General features: G+C 42.9%; 1 protein-coding gene across 1 annotated transcript in view; it reads left to right on the top strand.

The window, feature by feature from the left end:
• Positions 1-26,473, top strand: part of LOC127676134 (uncharacterized) — a 107,712-nt gene that overhangs the window by 2,603 nt on the left and 78,636 nt on the right. Inside the window, exon 3 of the mRNA XM_052172060.1 lies at positions 23,985-24,355. Coding sequence (XP_052028020.1) covers positions 23,985-24,355 — 371 coding nt within the window. The remainder of the gene's footprint in view (positions 1-23,984; positions 24,356-26,473) is intronic.

Raw genomic sequence — 26,473 nt, forward strand, 5'->3', positions numbered from 1 at the left:
GGCCCAGGATCATAGGATCAAAGATGCTCTAACATGCCTAGGATTGCAGAATGTCAGGATCTTGGTCATAACAGGATTTCAGGATCCAAGAGGCAGCTTGACTCCTAGAAACTCTAACATGCCTAGGATCTCAGGATCCCAGGATCACAGAATCACAGAATCACAGGATCACAGAGACAGCTGGACTCTGAGGTGTTCTGACACAACCAGGATCACTGGAGGGACAGGCTCCAGTCAGATATAGTGAGGGCAGTTAGCAGTAGAGATAACCAGATAGCAAGAGACAAACAACAGAAACCAAGGTTACTTGGTACCCTCCCAATATGTTGTCATTTACTTCTTTCTAAAATCGTTGTCTATCTTTCTCAACTAAAATAGAACTTCCAATAGGGGATGAACAGTGTTTGCCTTGTTCACCCTTATATCCTCACCACCTCACAGATCTTGGAACATTAAAATTTTGTTGAATATAAATTTGTTGAATATAAAGACACACAAAAATAATATGATGCTGTAACAGTTCTAAGACTTATCTGAATCCTTATATATATCTTATAAATTCACATTTGATGAATCAGGTTGTTTGTAAACAGATAAGAACTTCTGCAAGTAAACACAGATAACAGGACTCTGCACTAAATATATAAAAATATATGTATCAATGTGTTAATATCTACCAATACCTGTCTCTATTTTAATTTATGCACTTGTTTGTCAACTTCACTAGAACATACATTCTATATGGGCAAGGACTATCTAAGCTATCTATTGCTGTGTAATAAATAAGTAAAGTGATTTAGTAAATTAAAACAAAAGACGTGGAGAAAAACTCTATATGTTTGCTAAATCAGTGTGAGGAAAATTAGAGGTGTCATTTCCCTCTGTACTGAAAATACTATCAAGAAAATAATAAGGATAGACAAAATTTGGAATATCCATCCCAAAGGTGATAATTTTTTTTTAAAGAGTAGAAAGTAAAGTTGTGAAGGTGATAATAGGCAAGCACTTACATCTGGAGTACAAGAGTCACTTCTGATGCTCTGTAGCTTAGCCGGGGAGTGATGGTGGATAACAATCAATTATGTTTTTCAAAACACAAGAAAGGATTTGAATACACCTGGCAGACACCGGATTTGAATACACCTAACAGACACAAAGTAATGATCACCGTCTGCAGTGATGGATACGCCAGACATCCTTACCGCAGCATCATACACTGATTGAAATATTCACTGTACCTAGCGAATATCCACAATGGCTATGTTGCAGATAAAATAAGAATGATTTCCTTTTAAAAAACAAAGTTGTGTTTATCCTGAGATCCTGGGACTCAGATCTATCTCTAAAAAGAATTCTGGTGTAACTCACAGAGAACTGTGCCTTCTTGGTCCTGGGAGCAAGGAAGGGACACACAAGTGGGAACTCATTAAATACCCATACATGGGGTGACATGGAGGAGTTCATTAAATACCCATACATGGGATGACGTGGCCGCTGGGCTCCGAGCTTTGAAAGGGAACAGAAACATTTCCTGGACTAAGTTTGGAAAAAGTTTGCATGTAACCTTGTGACCTTCTCTCCACGTTCAGTTCATCATGATTGTCTTTCATGTCTTTGGTGTGTGTGGACGTTCAGCTTTAGATGCCCTAAAGTCACTCCTTTTAGAATGGCTTGAGATATCATCTAATTTGACTGGCTTTCCTGGGGCAGGATAGTAATTAAACTCTCAGAGAAATGAGAATATAAGCTTTGTTTTAAAAAAAAAATCTCTCAGAAAAGAATAGTTTATAAGGACTGATGGTGGTCTCACTTAAAGACCTATGAAGTTCTGAGAGGAATGAGACACAGGTGGGAAACAGCTAATGGGTAAGTTCTCCCCACCAAGTTCTCACTCACCACTCAGGAAGAGTCCCTGGCTGTATCTATCCCTTCCTCAGCTGATGGAATGATCCTCTCAGCTGTAGAGTCAGAAGACAAGCTCCAGACATAACATCTAACATTTACTCTTTCTGCATCCACAGCACCCACCCCCTCCTAAAGTATAAAAATTCCCAGTGCTACCCCATGGTCTATGGTTGACTCTGTCAGACTATTCCGGTGTTTTCTAGCACAGCTAGACCAACATGAGTGACTCTTATAGAAAGCTGAAGGAAAACCGAGCCAGGGTGTGGTCAAAGGATGGTTTCCCCACAGTCTTTCTCTTTCTTTACTAGCAACAAAAGATAAAAAACAAAACAAACAAACAAACAAAAAAACCCAAAAGGTCTAGCCTCTGCTCAAAGCAGCCAATGATGTGCAGGGAGAGGCTCATGAATGAGTGGTGACTAGCCAATGAGGGTTGGGAGTAGGGTGTCCAAATAAGTTTGGTAAAAAAGAATATGCTTTCATTCACTTTAGACCTTGGAATTCTAGAGAATGGAAAGATCTACACACAGAACTTTAGATAATAAACATGATACCTAAATTTGGAGGGAAGATAATTTCCTTAGCATAGAAAATCATCAAAGGAATCATTACATGAACACAAGCACTATCATGTAAAAGACAAGAAAAGACCAAAGTGAATTTAATAGAAAATGCTCAATGCATTTGTTACATCAGGGGGTCATATATACAATAATGTTATGACCCAAAATCTATGTGCAAAGAATCACAAATAGAATTATCCACGGACAGCATGTGCATTTGCTTTTTGCCCTGTGACAAATGCAGAGATCAACTTGAATGAAAAAAGCCTTGTAGGTGCTCCTGGCTTCAGAGCCTTCAGTCCATGGTCACTTAACACCATTACTTGGCTCAGAGGAGATGGTCCTAATGGTGGGGAACGCATGGCCAAGGAACTGCTTCCCTCATACTGGCTGGGAAGTGGGATGGGATATTTAGATACAAACTAGAACAGGAATCTAATTCATAACAGGGTGTGGGAAAAGCCGGTCACTGACTTGTCATCAAACCAGAGAAATAAAAACAACATAGCAGTTTTCTATTTACATGTTTGACTAAGGAATTTACCCATTACACAGCTCTACTCAGTCCCAAAGTCCAGTGAAATGAATACATCCATTTTATTTTAAAGTTAAAAGACACTTTTTTTTATTTTTTATTTTTTATTTTCTTATTCGATATATTTTTTATCTTCATTTCAAATGATTTCCCCTTTTCTAGCCCCCCACTCCCCGAAAGTCCCATAAGCCCCCTTCTCTCCCCCTGTCCTCCCACCCACCCCTTCCCACTTCCCCGTTCTGGTTTTGCCAAATACTGCTTCACTGAGTCTTTCCAGAACCAGGGGCCACTCCTCCTTTCTTCTTGTACCTCATTTGATGTGTGGATTATGTTTGGGGTATTCCAGTTTTCTAGGTTAATATCCACTTATTAGTGAGTGCATACCATGAGTCTTCTTTTGAGTCTGGGTTACCTCATTTAGTATGATGTTCTCTAGCTCCATCCATTTGCCTAAGAATTTCATGAATTCATTGTTTCTAATGTGTTGAGGGATACCTGGGTTCTTTCCAGCCTCTGGCAATTATAAATAGGGCTGCTATGAACATAGTAGAGCATGTATCCTTATTATATGGTGGGGAATCCTCTGGGTATATGCCCAGAAGTGGTATAGCAGGATCTTTTGGAAGTGAGGTGCCCAGTTTTCTGAGGAACCGCCAGACTGCTTTCCAGAGTGGTTGTACCAATTTGCAACCCCACCAGCAGTGGAGGAGTGTTCCTTTTTCTCCACACCCTCTCCAACACCTGCTGTCTCCTGAATTTTTAATCTTAGCCATTCTGACTGGTGTAAGATGAAATCTTAGGGTTGTTTTGATTTGCATTTCCCTAATGACTAATGAAGTTGAGCATTTTTTAAGATGCTTCTCCGCCAACCGAAGTTCTTCAGGTGAGAATTCTTTGTTTAACTCTGTACCCCATTTTTTAATAGGGTTGTTTGGTTTTCTGGAGTCTAACTTCTTGAGTTCTTTATATATATTGGATATTAGCCCTCTATCTGATGTAGGATTGGTGAAGATCTTTTCCCAATTTGTTGGTTGCCGATTTGTCCTTTTGATGGTGTCCTTTGCCGTACAGAAACTTTGTAATTTTATGAGGTCCCATTTGTCAATTCTTGATCTTAGAGCATACGCTATTGGTGTTCTGTTCAGAAACTTTCTCCCTGTACCGATGTCCTCAAGGGTCTTCCCCAGTTTCTTTTCTATTAGCTTCAGAGTGTCTGGCTTTATGTGGAGGTCCTTGATCCACTTGGATTTGAGCTTAGTACAAGGAGACAAGGATGGATCAATTCGCATTCTTCTGCATGCTGACCTCCAGTAAGACACTTTTATTAGGATTTAAAAAGAAAAGCCGCAGAGTGACAAGCTATAAACCAGTGCAGCTGCTCAGAGTAGAGGGAGGGAAAGAAGAACGCGGCTGAGTTAAGCCGGGGTGGAAGTCAGCCACAACTGCAGAGCAGACGCTTGGCAGGAAGAGGAGCTTCAGAGAGATAGGAAGGAAGCTCAGAGAGCCAGAGAGGGCATAGCTGGGCTCTAGCAGCACCCAAGGGAAAGAGAAAAGTGAAAAAAAAAAGCAAAAGACCCAAGTTACACCTTTCCTGAGTCATGACAAGAAGCTCAGGCTCTGTAGCAACTGCTCTAGGGGGTGGGGATTCTAGGAACTAAATGTAAGTTATCTCACTAAGGGGATAATTAGCATTCTTATCTTTTTAGCGTGGCCTAGGGTGAACTTGCCTTCCCTAAGATCAGTTCCTTAACCCATTGATTGACTTGCCCAACTGGAATGTTAGGTCTATTCCCAGAACCTGGGCTATACTGTTTGGACTTTGGACTTCCACCAGTGAGAATTAGTTAGCTGATACGTTAGCCAGCTGTGGTATTTTGCTATAGTTGCTCAGTTCACAAAATGAACTGACACATGTACTAATTTTGCTCAAGAGATCTTCACAACTTCATCACTTTTTAAAGGACACCTCTGAATGTCTGTTCTAGTTTGCTTTTCTATTGTTGGATAAAATACTGACCTAGCCATACACCTTTAATGCCAACACTCAGGGGGCAGAGTCAGGTAGATCTCTGTGAATTCCAGGTCAGCCAGAATTACATAAAATAAGTAATCTGAACAAAAAAGATAGGAAGAAAAAAACAAAGGAAGGAAAGAAGGAAGGAAGGAAGGAAGGAAGGAAGGAAGGAAGGAAGGAAGGAAGGAAGGAAAGAACTTTAGACAGGCTCAGAAACAGGGACCAGAAGAGAAACACTGCTTACTGGCTTGATCCCTCTGGTTTGCTCTGTCTGTTTTCTTATTCGGCCTTAGTAAATCTACCTGCCCAGAGATGGTACTGCCTACAGTGGATTGGGCTGCCTTTCAACTGTTAGAAGAACAATGCCCCACAAACATCCATGAACCAATCTGATAAGAGGTAGTTCCTCAGTTGAGGTTCTTTCTTCCCCTGTGTGTCAAGTTGACAATTGAAGTTAACAAGGACAATAGTTACAATAATTATGATTAGTTTTCAACATGTGGCTTGTGGCATACACATTCAGACCACGGTGTGTCACCAAACACAAAAATTATTTGAGGGAAAATATAATAGAAGGGAAGGAATCTAGGATGGTAGTGATAGCTGAGCCAATCTGGGATCATTTCTTCAAAAAAATTTTAGTGTAAAGCATATAAACATAAAAATCAAATTGATGTAGTTAATTCCTTAGAAGATGGGACTTGGGAAATGTTTTTCCATCCAGTGGTAGTGTTTTGGACTGAAAGGGACCATCCACATTTGGTTGAAAGTGTCAAGGGATCCTAATCCATATCTTTGGTCCATTCCAGTTTTAGATTCTATTGCTTCATATGAGTCAAAAGATATCTTTATTGAATTTCCTTGTATGTTACCCAAAAAGCTGTCAATTTTGTGTTTTCAAACAGTGTTGTATGTATCCTAACAGTTCTAAGAAAGGCCAAAAGTGGAAGAAAGTTTTACAGGGTTTAAAACCATCCTGTGTGGCTAGCTGTGATGGGACACATTTAATCATAGCACTAAAGAGGCAGATTTCTGTGAGTTTGAGGCCAATCTGGTCTACTCAGACCAGTGCATCTCAACTGGCCTAATGCTGAGACCCTTTAATACAGTTCCTGGTGTTGTGGTAATCCCAAACCATAAAATTACTTTTGTCTGCAATATCATAATTAGCATTTGCTACTGTTATAAATCATAATGTAAATATCTGTGTTTTCTGATTGTATTAGGCAACCCCTGTGAAAGAGTTATGGGTCAATCGCCAAAAGGATTTTGACCCACAGGTTGAGAACCACTGACCTAAACAGTTCCAATCTAACAATGGCTCCTTAGAAAGACCCTGTCTTAAATAAAACAAAACAAACAAGAAAACCCAAACAAATAAATGAACAACATGATAACATTCTGTGAGTGAGCTAAGTTCTTTCTGCAGGCTTGAGAGGAGAGGTCATTCCTCTGGCTTTTCAGACACTTTTCCCAGCATCCCTTTGTCCCTGGTCTCTTCTTCCACCTTCTAGCCAGTTGATCACCCCAGCCCCACTCTTGGCTTCCTCTGTTTCCAAGGATCTCATGTCTTCTCTTCTGCCTGGGGTCAAATCTCCTCCTTTGAAGACACATGTGATCACACTTAGGGGTCATTTGGGTAATCCAAGATAATGCCCATCTCTAGACCCTAAATCATATGTGTTTGTTCTCCATGAAGTAAGAGTCACAGGTTCTAGGCAGAGTCTCATCACCCTGTTCTTCTCTGCTGTTTTATTGTGAATGTGATGTGACCAGCTGTTTAAACACTTTCTCCCTTAAGCTGTTTCTGTCAGGACATTTTATTATAGCAATGGGAAAAGAAACTAAGACATTTGTCTCATTGCTGGGAAAAGGAAGCTATTCTAGAAAATTCTAGATATGTTGGAATTACCCAGAATTCCCTCCAATTTCTTTACTTTGCCCTGCGTGTTATCATTTTACCATCCTTCCCACTTGTTGTGAATATGGGATGCTCTGTCTTCCAGAATTTGGAGCATAAGGGAAGGACGGGGATTCTGGTTAGCACCCGTGTGCACATGCTTGCCCATGCCTCTTCCTATGCTATGGAACAGACCATCAACTGTAATACCCCTTGATCTCTCCTAGGGCTTTCTGTGGGAAGACTATCTTCATCATACTGAGTGGAGAATTTAGTAAAAGAGGCATTAGCTACAAATACATCATATACTGCAACTCAGGAATGAGTTTGATCATCAGAAGACAACACAAACTTAATTTTCTATTTTATCAGTACTAACAGAACTTTTATCACATTGACTTAAGGGGAGTATAGTAAGCTCACTAAGTAAAAAAAAATACTTGTTATATTTTGTGGTTGAAAAACAGAACCAAGTTTCTCCTACATTCTACCTCTGATCTCAGTCCTTGACATTGGATCTTCCAGACTACATTTGAAGTGGAATGATTCATCCCAGGAGCTTATAGAGGGAGACTAGGAAACCAGGTGTTGCCAGTATCCCGAAACCATTTGAGAAGTCAGGAAAAATACATGTGTAAGGAGCTCCTAGGAAAGGAAATCTCACATCTCTTTGGCTTCAAGGATCTGACTTCTGATTCACTGTTATCTGTTTGCAGAATAAACATCTATTTACTGTCTTTCAGAATTCGTCCTGTTCTGTGTCGAGGGTGATTTCTAAAGCCTGGGAGGGACTCCTCAGAAGGAAGGGAAGGACCCAGAATCTTACTCTGCTCTTCAGCCTTGGGTTTAGTGTAATAGAAGCTTGTACACTTGAGATAAGAATAGTCTTGATTTTTTACTTAATGTGCACAGCCTCAAAATAGCTTGGCAGAACTCCCCATCAGAATCCATGTGAGGAGAGACGGCAGCTCCAATCTCACTGTGAGTTGATTGCTCCTGCCACTCAATCACCAACATCTACTCAGGTCTCAGGAGAGCTGGCTGAAATCCCAATTTAACTTTTTTGTGGGGGGGGAGGGGAGGGAGTAGGGCTTTCATTTGTAATGAGTCTGAAACACATACATATTTCAAGTGATAATGTTCAGCATCTCTGTATGGGTAATTCTTAAAAGCCTCCCACCAACCTCATCCCCCAGAATTGTGACTGTTATTTCCTTCTATGCATTCTGCACACTGGGACCTATTCACACATGAGACTCACTTTTTCATGTCAATGAACATTTTGACACATGTATATCCAGTGATTTGTTTGACTCCAGCAAGCAGCTGTTGTTTTAATTAGCAGTGATGACTGGCAGGTGATCAAGCTTCACCCAAGTGGCTTTTCTTGAAGTTGTTGCTTATATGTAAAGTGGAGACTTGGACCTTTCTGGTGGGCAGCTCAGTAGCAGCCGAGTGACAGGTCTGGAAGCCAAGGCATAACAGTTAATCATCTTGGAAACAACCCAGGTGGTGAAGCCAGTGGGGAAAGGTCCAGGGAAAAATGACCTGCTATAGCTAACTTCAATATGGGGAAGACACTCTCTTGCCCTTCAAGATCATTTCATATGCAGTGTGACCTGGTAAGAAACTGATAGCCAAGGGTAAGAACTGATTATAGAAGAGTTCAGCACCTCTTGTATATTACACTGAGTAAATAGGGCTCATCATTTCCAGGTATGGTGAGGCACATTTTTAGCCTACCCCTAGACCCCAAGAAAGCACCAGACCCTCAGTCACTGCCATTGCTACCTATGCTTGACTTGAATGGCTACAAAATGCCAGCCAGCAAGACATTTCCTCTTTTCATTTTGGTAACAGGTAAGATCTATCATCCACTTTTGTGTTTTAATCTGTTTTCTGTTGTAGAAGTTTATTTATCTAATGATCTGGAGAAAAGAGATCTGGCAGTAGCTCAACATCTAGTAAGGAACCACTGCTGGGTCATGGCATAGCAGAGAAGACAGAGTATGTCTTCCAGGAAGAGATGTTGTAATTATCCTCGTAATCCATCTATCTATCCATCAGGGCTGAATCCATGCACTAGTGCAGAACTCTCCTGGCCCAGTCTTCTCCCAAAGGCCCTGTCTGCTTCCATCTCAACATCATCAGCATGAATCTGGAAAGGTGTTGGAGTAAATAATTAACAAAGAGTTCTACCCCACCACGCATGCCTCTGCACCAAGTCCCGGTGGGTCTCGCTCAGGTCAGCTCTCACTGTCACCGCCAAGCCAATCTTTCCCAGCTGCATTTCCTTTTCACCATAGACTCTGTAAACAGTGGGAGTCCCATGCTTTTGCCCAGCACCCACTCCTTCCAAGTATCAGGTGAAGCATGACTCTTAAACTTGAATAGTTAACCAAATATATTTATGTATATAAAACTCCCAATTACATAATGCCAATTTACAGTGATAAAGTCTTATCCCAATATTTCTAACCTCTCCAAAACACCAGAAATCCGTCTGAAGCCATCTGGATATCCGTGTCTCCCTTCCCCTCCTCTGGACTCGTCCACTAAGCCTATTTCTCTGCCTCTCTCTCCGCCCCTCACTTCTCTTAGCTCCTTCTCCCCTCCAATCACTGGCCTCTCACTGCCTCGATGTAAATGAATAGGAAATATCTTGCAACAGAAAGGAACTAACAAACTATAGCAGCCTACTGTTTGAGTCAATGTCTTGCTATCTGCTGGATAGAAAGTTATATAGATCAGGAAAATTTGGATTATAGAAGCATGAGTGTTCTTTATAAAAAGCTCCAGTAAGCAGTTTCCCCGATGATGTCAGTGACCCACATCCTCCAGGATCAAGGCCCCTTACTTGAGATCCTTCTCCTGATCAGGAGTTGTAACTTGTATCTGCAAACAGAATACGGAAAAGGTAAGTTATAGAAAATGTTTGCTTTAGTCTGAAATCATTTAACTTACCCATGTAAAGGAACACTTAAGAGGAACACAGAGGAACACTTGCATGAGAGGCTTTTCCAGAGAAGATGCAACCCCCACCCTGCCATGACAGACAAAGTATGAATAACACCAAAATCCAATTTGGTGAACCAGTGTGGTTTATTTGAGGTTACTTACAGGAGTATGTGTGAGGGGCTACTTACAAAAGCATAAATGACTCAAAGACAGCTGTGTCACCAAAGCCCACCTCAGCATCCGTGACAGCTCACAAAGGCTGGGAAGCTGAAGAACGTCGCTCAGCCTGCAGGTGGCTTGGCAGGCTGGAGAGTGGCCTTTCCTAGTGGCTCAGCTCATTTTTGCCTCTTCCTGGCATCTGGCCTTTTCAGAGAGTCTCTGAAGCTTGCCTTGTTTGAGAGTGGCCTCAGAGGTCTTTAGTGTTTATTCTTGGAGAGGGAGAGGCCTAGTGAATCTGGTTAGTTGCAGGAACTTCCTAAAATTATCGACTTGTTGGTTTCCTGTCTCAGCTTTTCTAGCGCATGAACTGTTTCAACATGATTGGAAACAGTTAAACACTAGTAATCGGTAACAAACAGCTAATCATCAGTCCACCAGCCCAAGTGAGCCCCAGTCCTGCAAACAAGTTCATGCTAATCACAGAGCTGGTCTCAAAAACCTATGAGGTTCTTTGGTCATTCCCTTTACCGTGGATCCATGAACACAGATATACACTCATGGAGATCTGTGTCCAGAGGCCCCTGCGAGACTGTGCTTGGCATTAAGGTCATGCATGTATCTTGCTTTCAGAACAAAATTCTGGGGTCATTTATTACATAGCAATTTGTGCAAATGTGAGGGTATAATATTATGATCAGGAATATAGAAAATTTAAAGTGTATGAAATAAGGATTCTTCAGAATATTTTTATCTTGCAGATACTTTCATATAGCACCAGAAAAGACTAAAATATTATTTTGGCAATAATTCTAAATGTTTATTTCACTAAAAACATTTCGGTGGATGTTCTAATTAGCTTTAACTTTCAACTAAACACATTAAAGATTTTGGAGAAGAGATTTCCATTTAATGGAAATGTATTTTCACTATGCCTTTCAGGATGGTCCTGAACTTGCTTCATGATTCACAGTGGCCTCAAACTCCCAATCCTCCTGTCTCAGATTCTTCGGTGCTGAGACTACAAGTATATACCACTGTACATAGACTAACTAAAAAACTTGATACAAAAAGAGGAAAACACGTTTTATTTGACAATATCATAATGAACATCGAGCTTTAGCGGATGACTGCTAAATACCTTAGTTTTAATTACCACCGGGAAGGAGATACTTTCCAAACAATATGAAGTATGTTTGAACAATATGAAATATTGAACAATATGAAATATAAGAGCCATTACCTTTTAACAATCAGATAGGGTAATGTGCAGTGTGTGGCCAGAGCATGTGATGTTTTGACACAGTCTGGCTTCCTTGGCTTTGCATGCTGACAGCAGACCTTCTGTTGCTTAGCTGACATTTCAGTGGTAGCTTTAATCCGAGTCACACCAGAAACTTACATTGCCAAGCTTAGTTCTTCAAAACTGTCTCTAAGACATGAAAACAGTGTAGCCTTGCTGAATTTGTGAGTTTTTCTAAAAATTATTCTACCACACAATAATAATTTCATCTTGTCTAAAGTAGCAATGTGGATTGTGACCTCAGTGTAACCACCTTCACTTTTGAAAGGACAGTCTGCAATTCACATTTTCTGTGAACGGCTGAAGTCTCACAATATGAAGAAGGCTCTTATAAAGTTAGTTTGCATGACATCATCTGACACTTTAAAAACATTTGTGGTTTTTGTTTCTGGTATGGTAGCTCTTGGTTATCATGCAAATGTGTTGCTTGTGCACATGCTGGCTATCAACTTTATGGGAATGGTGGTTATGTCTTTTTTTTAAAAGACCACATCTGTCATTCACTGTATAGACAGTGTTCCATTTCAGGACAATGGTTTGTGATGTTGTATTCCAAACACTGAATTTTCCTGCTTCTAATAGGTCTATGGTGAGTACTTTGTACAGTGATGCACATCTTTTATTCCCCTAGGACTTATATAAAGGCAGAAATAGGGTGTGGTGGGGCTGTAATCCTAACACTTGGGGGCCTAAGGCAGTTAAAGGTTAAACTGGATTCATAGAAGCTCTGTCAAGCTGGGTGGTGGTAGTACACGCCTTTAATCCCAGCTTTTGGGAGGCAGGGGCAGGTGGATTTCTGAGTTCAAGGCCAGCCTTGTCTACAGAGTGAGTTCCAGGGCAGCCAGGACTACACAGAGAAACCCTGTCTCAAAAAAAAAAAAAAAAAAAAAAAGAAAAAGAAAAAAGAAAGAAAGAAAGAAAGAAAGAAAGAAAGAAAGAAAGAAAGAAAGAAAGAAAGAAAGAAAGAAAGAAAGAAAAGAAAAAAGGAAACTGTCAAAAGAGAGGAGGGGGAGAAAAAATAAGAAATAATAACAAACAAAAATAAGCAGTCCCTAGATCCTTTTCTGTTCAAAATATGAACATTTGACTAATCTCAAGGTTCATAGCTTGGATCTGGGTCTTTAATGTCTACTGTAGTTCATGTCCCTGTTCAGTAGAAAACACTGTACAGTGAGTGTCCTCTCATTTTATTTGTAATACCAAAGACACGACATCCAATACATTTTCCCAGTATTAAATACCAACATCTCACCTGGTTTGTGAGCTACAAAGAGAACTTCAACGATTCCATGCATTTTGTGTGTGGGGGGGGGCACAACATGATACAGCCTTTAGTGCTCACAGTGAGAGTCACGTTGGCTTTAGTTTTTGGCCATCTGGCCTCCTGAGTCCCATAGGTAATACAGAATGACCCAGGTAGATTTCGTGCACCCAGAGTCTCCATGCCCACGGAGGAATTCAGAGTTCAGGGAACTTGATTATTACTGTGGGTTGAAGCAAATAAGCTTGGGCAACTATTGTACTGGAAAGAGTCCTCATCATCATTACATTAGACAGTAAATAAAGCCTCCTTGGTCCTCTGGGAAACTCTCTTAAGTGTTGTCCAAGACTCTGCTGAACAGCATTTTTAGAAGGCAGCTTAAGAAGTAAGGGTGCCAGTGCCTTTACTCATAAAATATGCAGGATGAGAATGTTCTGTGGAGAAACATATAACAGGAACAGCGCCTTCTCCATTGCCCACAGCCTCACAATGTAAATGAGATTATAAACATCTTCTCCTTTTCACAGCATAGATTTGTTTGGAGAATCCACAGGGATACTGTATCATGAAAATTTGCTTTAACACAAACACTTCTCATACAATAGAGCAGTGGTTCTCAATCTTCTTTAAGGCTGTGATCCTTTAATATAGTTCCTTGTGCTGTGGTCACCCTTAACCATTAAATTATTTTCATTGCTACTTCAAACTGTAAATTTGCTACTATTATGAATCATAATGCAAATTTCTGTGGTTTTGGATGGTCTTAGATAACCAGTGTCAAGGGTTGTTTGACACTCAAAGGTGGTCACAGCCCACAGGTTGGGAACTACTGAAATAGAAGCACAAAGGAGTGACCTGTCTGAACTATCTCAGTGTCAACTGCAAGCCATGGAATTACAAATTTAAGAGGTCCTGTACAATTGCTAAACTGTCCTTTCCAATTCAGATGCTTTTAGTCTTCTTAGAGCGTCTTCACGTGGGTTCCTCCATAAGCACCACACAAAGCTTAGAGTGTAAGACCATTTGAGAAAGGGATCCCAGGAAGCATGGGCAGTGGGCGAGAGGAGAGAAAGGAAGAACATGGGTGGCAATCAAAGGTATGTTATCAAGCAGGTTACTGCAGGCAACACCTGGAATGTAACACACTGGAGAAATCTGGAGTGCCTGGAAGGTGAATGGAGCTGGACTATTCATCAAACATTGAGCCTCATCGTCCCTAGCTTAAGGCAATTCTGAGAACTGCTTGAGTCCTACCCTTTTGCCTGGGGGGTCACAGGGAGGTAAACATGTGGGGAATTCTGCTATGTGAAGGGTTGAGTAGCAGCTGCATTTGCCCACGCACTGGACCCTATGTCAAGGATCAGCACTCCTTTGAATTTGTAGACTCTTAGACACCTTTGCATCAAGGGGAGTCCTGCAAGGCTGCGGGGGATGCACACAATGTATTTAGTTTATATACAATGTATATAATGTCGTTTAAATGGTTTTGTTTATTTTGGTATAGTTGAGTTGGGTTTCTTTTGTGTGAGTGTGGTGTATGTATACAGGTATTTTCACATATTCAGAGGCCAGAGGAGGACTGCAGACACTCTGCTCTCTAACCCTCAGCTTTCTTCCCTTGAGTTTCTGACTGAACCTACACCAAGGCTAGTAGCCAGCAAGCTCCAGAGATCCTCTTGTATCCTATCCCCCAACACACACACACACACACACACACACACACACACACACACACACATCACAGTTCGCTGATTATAGGTTACAGGCATGCATATGACCACATCCAGAATTTTATATGCTGCTAGTATCTGAACCCAAGTTCTTATGTTTATACACAAGGGCTTTTCCCAACTAAGACATTTCTCCAGCTCCTCAGATTTTTTTAAAAAATGAAGTAACATTACAAAAACAGGGTAAAGAATCCAGCAAGAGGTAATGAAGAAGCTGAGTCAGAGAAAACCTTCCTGAATAGAATAAAAAAACACTGGCTGAAGAAAAGAGCAGAACAGAAAAAAGACAGCAGGGAGACAGCTGGACTAAAGGAGCCGTGGGCAGTGGGGTTCACCAAAGGAAGTCATCAGGCCTCACAGGAGAGAGATTGCAGATTCTGTGAAGAGGTCAAAGGAGCCTAAACTGAGGTAGATGTGGCTCTTGGCTAAAGCATAGAACAGTGACTTCAAAGCCTTCGCATAAACAATGGGTTTTGTAGCTCCTGTTAGTGGCTGTAGTTCAAATGTCTTCTGATTTAAAACAAATGGATACAATGCATTCAGCCCAGCAAGATGAATTTTTTGTTTTAGTCACCACTATGACATTGCACACATGTCTCCTAATTTTCAACAACAGAACTTTAGGCACATAAAAAATGTTGATTTGATCCAGCTTGGGAGTTGGGAAGTGCACTGGTGTGGGGCCAGCATGAGGGCAGAGATGCTCACATGGAAGGGACCTGAGAGCATTCCTGTGAACTGCTTTAAACACAGTCCACGAAAACACGACAGGAGGCTTCTCAGAGGCCTTGGGTGATCTGATCATCTCTTGAATTTCCCCCTACCATTCAAGGAGTCTCACACCCAGCTAGCTGCCTTTGAGTAGAGCAGAGGTATTAGAGAGGCAGAAAAAAGGAGACATAGAGAAAGTGAGGTGCTGCCTCCCTTCCTTTCTTTAAGGAGAAAGCGCTATCTCTTTCACAGCTATATTCTTACACGGTGTTATTTGAGACTGCCCAGACTGTGACTTGGCAGGTGCAGCAGTGCTTTGGGGTGTGCAAAATCCCTGCTCTGCAAAACCAGGTGAGTGTGAATGTGTATGTGTGAATGTTATCTCCGTATTAACTTTGGATTTTGGTGTAGCTGTCTTCATTTGAGTTCTAAGGCTGAGGAAGGCGTGACAGGGGTGGGGGTGGTACATCCAGGACTGTAAGCAAGGCTGGATCCTGTAGCCTGGGTTGTTCACATTTTGGCAAGTGAGGAAGCAGCTCTGGCAGGAAAAGGTATCACCCTCAAGGCCCAAGCCATCACTCTAGTTCATAGTTCTTGACATCCTGTAACTTCCCAAACTAGCTCTGCTGGCCAAAGATTAAAGCTCACACATGTGGTTCTCTGGGAAGTACTTTATATTCAGTCGCACACCTGATCAGATAGATGAGCTTCTTGGAGCGCTAACCTCTGGTGTGACCGCGGTTGGAGACAGAGCACTTTAAAGAGGTGACAAGCATGCAATGATGGCCTTGAAGACAGAACTCTACTCCAATGGGACTGATGTACAAAGACAAAGAGATTCCAGGAGTGTGTGTTTGGAGGAAGAGCCGTATTAGGGCACAGTGTGAAGGACAGAGGCCTTGAATAGAGCAAGCCTAAGGATACCTTGACCTTGGACTTGTAGCCACCAGAATGACACAGCAATATGTTGCCAATCTCTCTGACCTGTTTTATATTGACTATCAAGTACATAAGGGAAGAGTAATAGTAAAGAAAGAAAGGCATACAACCAAGAGGGCCCAGCAAGGGGCAACTGAGACTCAGTCCTGCTGGAGAACCTTGAGAGATATAGAACATCCTATAGAATGTTCTATACACAGAGCATGAAAAGGCTGAGGCAGCTGTCTATAGGTATGCTTTTAGGTTCATGGGGACTTAACTCCCTAGTGCCACTGTCCTGCTTTCTGGGGGTCAGATACCTTCTTTGTTTTGTTTTGTTTTGTTTTGTTTTGTTTTTAACATTAAAGCATGGGTTTTTAATCTATTTGAAACTGAAATGAGAAACTTATAAAGCAGTAACATCCAAAGCCTTTGAATAAAATTTGAGATTAAAGTAACTAAATTCAAAACAAAAAGACACTATGCATCATATAATTAAAAGGGAAGATGCAAATATGTATAATACATCCATTATACACATATATAATAAAATAATACTATAACAAGGTTCTCAGGACACATAACATTAACGACCTAATTCATATTTAGAGTAGAAAAAGCACCTAAGAATGAGGCTGGAGAGATGACTCTGCAATTAAGGGCACTGGCTGTTCTTCTAGAAGACTCCAGTTTTATTCCAATTATGTAAATGGTGTTTTACAACTATCTAAAATGCCAATCCCAGGGGATTCGATGCTGTCTTCTAGCTCCTGTGGGTACCAGACACTTGAGTGGTGCTCAGACATATATGCAGGCACAGTGCTCATGTATATAAAATAATTTTTAAAATAGATGATAACAGCATAAAATAGCTTTTAGATGGTATTTCAGTTTACTTTTTTATTGGATTTTTTTATTTACATTTCAAATGTTTTCCCCCTTTCCGGGTTTCCCCTCTGAAAACACCCTATCCCATCCCCTTCTCCCCCTGCTCACTAACCCACCCAGTTCCCCTTCCGTGTCCTGGTATTCCCCTATACTGGGGCATGAAGCCTTCTCAGGACCAAGGGCTTCTCCTCCCTTTGATGTCCTTCTTATAGAGAAGAGAAGCCACAACAGTGGCAAGCAAGGCTTGGGAAGCAGGACTATGGCATATAAGGAAATGAGCAGCCTAGCTAATGTCACTGGCTGAGAACCCATAGGGAGAGCCTGAGAGCTGCTCACAGATCCCACAGGAATCTTAATTAAAGAGCAACACTGTCTTCTTTGAAGCTACTCTGATGTTTATAAATTAGCACAGGTTTTAGACCAGAAATTCATCAACAGCATCGCATTTGTGCCCTCTGCTCATATTGACTGGATGAGAACTGGTATGTTCCCTGCTAGTTTGTGTTATTTTGGGAATCCCTCTATAATAACATAGGCATCTGGAAGTTTCAGGGTCTAAGTCATATCACAGCCTGTATGTGTGTGAAGCAGGTTTTTATGAAGCCAAGGGTTGCTTTGAAGAGAAATTGTACAGGGCTATGCATAGAGACATCATGGCAGGCCTGATGAAGGAAATACAAGAAAGAAAGCAACAAACAGACCTTCATGACAGTGAAGGGCCTGAGGGCCCTGGCCTCAAGGTGCCTCAGCAGCACCCTAAGCTTTGGTATTAGTCTCCAGTAATTTCTGGTTTTCAGTGTCTCTCTGTTGAGTGTTGGCAGCTGAGGTCACTCAGACATGGTGTGAGTACCCAGGTGGTTCCAGGGCAGCAGCTTCAGATGTCCCCTACACGCCACCTTTCCCAAGATCACTATATCTCTTGTCAATAATTCTTACTACTCATATGTTTGTCTCCAGATTTGACGGTTGACATTGTGCTGTTTCCCTGAGTGGAAGAGGAATTGATTTTTTTTTTCTCTTCTGACTCAAACATAGGGTGTTTCTAGACATATGTAAAGCCCAATGAGAACAATGGGGGAAATACAAGAAAGAAAGCAACAAACAAACACAAAAAACAACCCCACCAGAACTTCTGTCTGCAGGATAAGCACCCTGATGTGGCTCATCTGTGGTCTAAGTTTGTCTTCTCAGGTTCCTGTATTTAAATTAAATCTCCAGTTTTAGGATTGGAGAACTAATCTGATCATGGTATTCAGAGGCAAGGCTATTGGACATTAATTAACGTTGGATAATCAGAGTAGAGCCATCAGTGAATGCTATATGGCTTTATTATAATCGGCAGAGACCAGAAGACACAGCATATCCTCTATCTTTTTTGCCATGTAATATTTTATGACACCTTAAGATTCTGCCAGCAAGAATGTTAATGTCACCATGGCCCCTCAACAGTGAACCAAAGCTACAAGCCAAAATAAACCTCATTACTCAGCCTTCTTTAGAAATAGCAATAAAAATAGACTACTATACATCTTTATAGCCAAAGCCATTGTCTGGAGTCTCAAAAGTCTTTAAAACTACATCATCTTCCTGTACCCCTTTGGAGAGAGCACTTTGGAAAGAGTTCTTTGTTTTGGTTATGATGGATACTTTACTGTCGTCTGTATTTCCTATAATTTTGTGGTTATGGCCCAAATATCTTTTTAATTGTGTCACTTCTTTTGTTAGAAATCCATGGGCATACTTGACCTCCTCCAAGAGGTTCTGGGATTGAAGGTTTAATCCATGGATGGAAATGGGCTTCTTCTAAATTATGAAGGAAAGTGTCCTCTCTTGCCCTAGCTCATGATGCGATGGGGGACGGCGCTGCAGCAAGTACCCCACTAAGGCATCTTGTTTCCCTTCATATTCCTGAGCCAGCACACCTCACCTTCTTCCTCTCACCATGCCACGGGGCATCCTCGTTCTACCTCAGCCCCTCTCAGAAGTTTCTGCAACATTAGCCTGCCCCATGAGGAATGTTCTAATCATAACCCCTCAAAGAGTACCCCTCCCTTAATTTCAGGAACTTGTGACTGTGTTACATTTTGCAAAAGGACTTTACAGGGGTGAGTTAGAAACAAGCCTTGAGAAGGAAAATGATGATGAATTCTCCAGAGGCCCCCGCTATAATTATATGAGTCCTGAGGGAGGATCACTGTCCAATTTATTATTCTATTGCTGTGAAGGGATCCCATGACCAAGGCAGCTTATAAAAGAAAGCATTTAATTGGGGGCTTGCATAAAGTTTCAGAGGATTAGTCCATAATCATCATGCCAAGACAGGAAGCATGGAAGTAGGCAAGTAGGTATGGTACTGGATTTAATAGTGGAGAGTTCCAATCTAATCCCCAAATTGCAGATGTTTATCAGGGAACTGGCCTGATCATGGGTATTTGAATCCTCAAAGCCTCCTTCCTACCTGGGAACCAAGCCTTCAAGAACAGGAGCTTATGGGGCTATTCTCATTCAAAGGATTGAAGTCACCTTTCCTGGCTGGAGGAAGGGAAACTATCAGAAACAACAACCATTTGCTGACTTTGAAGAAGGTGGAGTCACTTTGCCAAGGAATGTTCCTCAACTTTGGGCTTCCAGATCAGTGATGATCTAATTAGTTCATATGTAAACATGTGGGTGCTTAAATTTAACATTTTTATTGAGTGTATGGTACATGCCCATAACCCAGACACTCAGGCAGCTGAGGAAGAGGATAAGTTTGAGGTCAATCTAGGCTACATAGCAATGTCTTTTGTTTTTCATTTGTTGTTAATTTTTAAAGGGTAACAACAGTAAACAGGGAAGAAAAAACTATTTCTAGTTGTCCTTTGTTCCTGTCAATGAGACACTTCAGTGATCCAAGGAGATCATCTTTACCTCTTTAATCAGTTCATGGTGTTAGAATATCATACAGAGCATGTATAGCCTAGACAGCAAGGCAATATTGGCTACATGACCACATGTAGGTTCATAGAGTAAGGGAAACCCCAAAGAAAGATAGCTCTTTGCATCTTGGACAGTGCTATCTAGTCAGAGGGCCCAGACCATCAGTTATTAAATTACACAGGCTTGTTCTTCAAACACGACTCATCTGTAGTGTGAAGACTTTCAACAGACTTGACATTGTTACTCTGAGCAGTGTCCTGGAAACAGCAAAGTCTAGGCTGGTACTCTTAAAGCAAACTTCCCAAGGACTTACTTGCTTTTTAATGAAGAGTGGGATTAAAAAGGCACAGGGTGGCCAGTGCTTTGACTGAAATTTTATATTTTAAAAATCTTTCTTGTTAAAATATATATACAAGTGAGGGCTAAACAGACTTTGGTTAATTAGAACTCTCATTCAATGGAAATCTCTCTCAACACTTTTGGGTAAAATGCAGAAAAATGTGACTACTGTTAATTTGTTTATTTGATTTTGCAGAAAGGGTTTTACTATGTGACCTAGGATGGCCTTGTAGTCTAGTCTGACCTGGAGATCACAATGCTCCTGCCTCAGCCTTCCAAATGCTGAGGTCACAGACGTGAGCCACCATTCCTGGATAGTTTCGTTATTCCTTTTAAAAAGCATTTTTAGCAGATAGCTTTGATTTCACAAACATCCCGCTTACTCTGCTACCCACTCAGCATTGCAGAATGTGGGTGCATGTTGGAATGGTGACTCTGAGGGGCAGAGGACCCCAGTATCAGGGAAGGACCTGTCTCCTTACTATACTGTGCTTTCTAAGGTGATTTATCAGCTTGCAGTGTATCCATTTTATAGATTTCAACTTACATTCCTTACATTCCTACTTAATCTTCAACTAACATGGAAATACAATTTTGCAGAATAGCCCTTTCTAGGATGTTCTGATTAATTGAGGACTGAGTGTAGCTAACAGAAATGTCACACATGTGATGATCACTTGAAGGTGGAATTCTAAGTGGAGATCTTAGCTTTCCCTCTTCAAATTGCTCTTATCCAAAATGAAATCTGCCCTGCTGCTAACGATTCCAAACAATGTGAAGTCTAAGCATTTTTATGTTTTGGAGCAAGCTAGCCTTCGAGGTTTAAATTTTCTTTGTAGTATTACCACTATTCTGAATGGCTTTTTTTTTTTTTTCAAAATGCACACTAGTGTGCTGAGCTCACTTAGTCTTAAGTTATATTCAACTCTGCATGGCTGCCTTGTCTCCACCTGTAATTTAAACTGTTAGATGTTTCCAGAAGCCCAGAACACATTTCATTTAGAAGTAGGAGAGTCATATTGCTCCTGTATAGGTGAGGTCTCATATGAGCATGACCTTGTTTGAATTTAATGTTTTATAGCAGTGTTATTTGTTTTTAGTGTTATGGGTAAAACCTGGACCTCATGCATGCTAGACAAAAGCTCTCCCACTGAAACGAAGTTCTACACTCCATCCAAGAGATTGACTTTCACAATGTTCATTCTGCCAGTCACTGAGAACGTGTCAGGCCTCATTGTTCCATTTTGAGTCTGAAGAGGAAATGAGACAGAGCATGTTGGGTAAGAAATCGGCACATAATCTTAAGAGCCATCAACTGTCCTTTTATACATGCCCAGAAAATCTTTTGGCCCATTATACTGCTCCTTGCCAATAGTTGCAACCTTTGCTCTCTTTGACAATCTCTTAGTAATGTGGGAATTCCATCTGTCAGGACAAACAAACTGTCTGGTCTGGGGTTGTGCAGGAAAACCAGTCTCCATAATTGCCCTCGGGGTGTTTGGATTCATCCAAGATGGATGGCACAATTAAAGAGGAACAAGGCTCATTACTTTAGATGACTATTTAAGGCAGCAAGAGATAATTTTCTAGCTAAAAAGTCACTTGAGGGCAGGAACAGTCACTTGATCACTTGTAAGCCTCCTGGAGAGTCCTTGCTTTCAGTAAGTTGGCCGTAAATTAAATTCATTAAATTGAACAGGATATATAGATAGATATAGACAAACATGAACATAGACAGACATAACCATAGCTGTAGCCATAGCCATAGCCAAAGACACAGACACAGACACAGTCAGAGACACAGACACAGACACAGTCACAGTCAGAGACACAGACACAGATGCAGACACAGACACAGACACAGTCAGAGACACAGACACAGACACAGTCACAGTCAGAGACACAGATGCAGACACAGACACAGACACAGTCAGAGACACAGACACAGACAGAGACACAGACACAGACACAGACATACATAGACAGACACAGACACAGACGCAGACACAGACACAGACATACATAGACACAGACACAGACACAGACACAGACACAGTCATGCATAGACAAACACAGATAGTTATAGACATAATGTGAGATAATACAAAGCACAGTTTTTTCTTTCCACACTCTGATGTTCATAATGTCCTCAAAGTCTCCAGAGAACACCCCTTTCTTACCTCTTCTGGCTGCTCATGGCTCTAACATTCTTTTACATGCCTCACAATGCCAACTCTCTACTTTGAATACCGGTATCATCAGCCGTAGAGTGAGCTACCTCTGGCTACTCAGGTGAGGTTTGATGCCTATTCATGTTTTCTTTGAGCACTCACATCCAAATAGCTGCCGGAATCTCTAGAGCCCTTCCTCTCAATTCTCTTAAATAATTTCCCCATTAATGTCCTATACTCTATTGGAGCTGTTACCTCTCTGAGTGATGGTAATTTATGCCCATTCTAACAAGTCACTCTTGGGTATATATGCCAAAGAAGTTTGCTGATGTTCGCTTTTGACTGCATCATCTCCTGACCTCACCTTGGGATCCTCATCCAGTATTCTTTACTTCCCTGGGGCAAGAAGACCATTCATACTCCTCCCACTACCCTACATCCTTACATAAAATCCTCCTCTCAGTTGAGTCCTAAAGTCCTCCCATGAGTCCTCCCTGTGTTCACCCTTCAAAATCCTACAGTTAATGCTACTCAGGGATGTCAGTTGTAAGAGGAGAAAGTGGCTCTAACCACCATGAGCAGGATAAGCAAATTTTTTAGAAGGATCCCAAGTAGTATTAAGTAAGACAAGACTCAGAACCAAGCAGGTTAGCAGCTGCTGGAGGGAACTTTCCACCTTGCCTTTCCCTTTCCTAAGGGCACTGTTTACCACAGCAACTATTTACACAACATGTATATGGTATCAGGAAGTGCACCTCATTTACTGATTATTCAAAGGCAGTAAAAGACTGTGTGGAGGCTACATGAGAACTCCATGCCATTTGGTATAGGATACATGAGAATCTGTGGGTTTTGGTACCCCAGTGTGTGAAGAGGTCATGGAAGTAATGATCCATAAATATGTGGGGCAATTATGCTGTGTCCCACAGAATGTCAGTGACCTCAAGTTACAGGCCTGTCAGCAGACCCTGAGGCTCTGAAATCTGACTGGAGGGACATCTACAACATTACCTTACCAAGGTGGAGGTTGGAGCTAGGGTAGAATCTCATTAACATAAATGTGAGTTGCCGGACCTGAAAACTGAATTCATTTGAATATCAGGGCTTCCTTTGGGGAAAAATGAGTGAAGGACCTTGGAGAAGAAACATCTGGATTCCGGACTTCCCATCGATCTAGAGTTCTAGCTTTCTAAGTTTGCTTACAGGTTGGCTGCTACTCAAAAGCTGGGAGAGCAAGGTTTCCTTTTAAAGCTTTCTCAGCCTTCTGTACTAAAGAATTCCTGGGCTCTAATAAGCTGCCCGGGGCGCTGAGGAGGCTAGGCGGAGGTCGGGTTTCCTCTCCTCCCCCACTAGGAAGTGGTCCCGCCTGGGGGTGGGGGGTGGAGTAAAAAAGTGTCTGGATGGGAAAGTAAATAAATGCTAGGCAAATAAATAAAGAAAATGCCCACAAGCAATTACTGGGAGGAAGTGACATTTTCATGTAAGTCACTTTTCTGACAGAAACCAGGCCTGTTTGGCTGAGAGTGCTGTGGGAAAGCTTGCAGGGTAGGGAGGTCGCTGTAAGAATCCAACGCACAGCGGGGTGCGGAGACTGCCTGGTCTCGAGGGCTGGAAGTGGCACCTCATTCTCCCTCGCAGCCCCTCCCTCGTATGCCCCCAACTCTAATTTAGAGCGGGTTCTGGTTTGAAGCCCACGGGCGGGGCTTTCCCTAGGCCTGGCCTGGACTCCCAGGTGGGTCCCTGGCCCCGCCTGCGCCGGGCTGGGCCAGCCCCTGGGCGGCGCCAGGGCAGTCGGGGAGGAGCACGGGCGGGGAGCGCGCGGAGGCGGGCGCTGCGCTGGAGGGTCGCTGCCGCGGAACGCAGGCCGGTGCGCGCGGCCAAGCGGGCGGCGTGGGACCGAACCGCGGCCAGGTCGCTGGGCCGGCGTGCCTAGGAAGAATAGCCTGGGATCTGAAGGCCACAGCGCTAGGAAGCGGGAGGCTGCGATGGCGGCTCCAATTGCGGCATCTGGGCGGGCGCAGCGCGGCCGCCGCCCCAGGACTTGCACTGCTGCCCTCCGGCCTCGGCGTGCACTGTGCAGCGAGGTAAGGCGATGGCGGGGGCTGCAAACTTGGGCTGGTCGGTAGAGTTGGAAGAGAGGGGCGGGCGGGTCGCGGCTGCCCGGGGAGGGCCAGGGAGCGCGTACCCCTGCGCACCCGACTGGTGCCCTCGGCCCGCCGCGGCCTGGCGTCCCCGGGCACCAGCACCTCGGATACACACCTTCCTGTGAGCCGTCGCCTGGTTCAGCCTCAGGCTGGCGTGGGGGGTGGGGCGCCCTCCGCGGGCGGACACCGGGGACCAAGGACCGACAGCCCTCGAGAACGCTAGCAGCCCTAGCCTGCGAGGGGGCGTGGGACCGAACCGCGGCCAGGTCGCTGGGCTGGCGAGCCTAGGAAGAATAGCTTGGGATCTGAAGGCCACAGCGCTAGGAAGCGGGAGGCCGCGATGGCCGGGAAGAACTTCCAGTATTTAGAACTATTCGTGATCCGGCACAAAGCTGCTGTCACACTCCATAAAGGAGGTCCTTGCCTCGGAGGCGCCGGGTGCTTTTGTGCCTCGTTCCAGTTGCTGCGCCTGGTCTCGCATTTCCAGGACTTAAGCCTCCTCAGCCAAAGTTTTCCCCAGTTGCTCTGCCCCCTCAGTTTATTCAGGGCGATTTAAGCAAGTGGTTCTGCAAGAATTTGCTGTGTGACTTTTAATGCCCCATGGCACCTCCCTTTTGAGCACTGTTAGCTTGGCATTGTGTGGAGAGGCTTGGTTTGCAAAACGCTGATATTTATACACAACAACGACTTTCCCAGAAGGTGTGCGCGGGTGGTGGTTAATGGATTGCAGACGTGACGTACAGTAGTATTGCGAACAGCTTGGAGACACAGCTGGGCGCCAAGTGGAGTGGGCCCTGATACCCTAGCCCATTCAGGCCGGCAGTTTCCTCCTTAGTTGGCTTTTCTTATTTTGCTAACAGGTTTAAGGCCAACCAGGCCAAGTTTGCGTCTGTGTGTGGGATGAACCGGTCCAAGTTTGGGCTGGAGGTGCACAGGCCTGATCCTTGGTTGACCCAAAAAGAAACAGCTCATTGGCCAGTGGGCGTGGCTTGCTAGTACCCTCTCTCAGAGACTTCTCTGCTCCTCACCCAATACAGTCTGGCATCAAATTCCTGGTTTTGGGCCTTGAGAAAGAGAGACTTTGTATTAAGTCTTGTATTAAGTCTCCAGATATAGCACAAGCTAGCTGTGATTTTGCTATGTAACCCAGGCTTGGGCAGGAGATCTTCATGCTAGCTACCCCGTGGGCCTAAATTACAGGTGTTGCCGCCACACCCATCTGTGTGTTTCAAAATGCTTTCAGATGACTGAGACGTAACCAGCACCACTTCCCTCACTTCGCTGTCTGGCATTGGTATAGGCCCGAGTCATACTTAACCATCAGTGTTTATACATGATGTTAACAAAAGCCTGTGCTGTGTTTAGATTTATATAATTAGTTCCTAACATCTGTTTTTCTGTCCCAGGACCCCACATTGCTTTTAATCCTGTCATCTTAGTTTTAACTGTCTGGTGTAGCTTCTGAGGCTTGGTTCTGGTGGTTCCGAGCACTTCGGGCAGGTTTTGAGGGTTGTTCAGTTTCCTCATGATAAGATTGGGGTTTCAGGTTTCGAGTAGAGAGGAGAAAGCTCCATTCTCTTCACATCACAGGTGCCACCCTATTTCATTTTTGTTGCTGGGCTAAAATATCCTGACAAAAAACAACTTCGGGGTGGTGGGAGATAAATTTTAGCTCATAATTCTAAGCCATAATTTTTCATTTTGGGAGAGTCAAAGCAGGAACTTGAAACAGCAAGTCATATCCCCAGGAGAGCAGAGAATCAGTTCACGGGTGCTTACTGCACAGCTCATGGATTTTCACTGCAGTTCAGGGCCCAGTCATGAGGCGGCACTGCCCTCGTTCAGGACGGCACACTCCATCCAGTTAAGGAAAATCTCCTGCAGATTCGCTTACAGACGTCACTGTCTAGGCAATCCGTCCCTGAAACTCTCTACCCAGGTGGGTTTTAGATTGTACAAAGTTGACAGTTGCATACAGTCAGCATAGTTGGCAGCTGTATGGCTGAGGTACAGTTTTCTCTAATGTTGATTTTTTTGTTTTCCTTCTTTCCCTCTCTG

This window comes from Apodemus sylvaticus, unplaced genomic scaffold (assembly GCF_947179515.1).
Source record: "Apodemus sylvaticus unplaced genomic scaffold, mApoSyl1.1 scaffold_66, whole genome shotgun sequence".
Lineage (NCBI taxonomy): Eukaryota > Metazoa > Chordata > Mammalia > Rodentia > Muridae > Apodemus > Apodemus sylvaticus.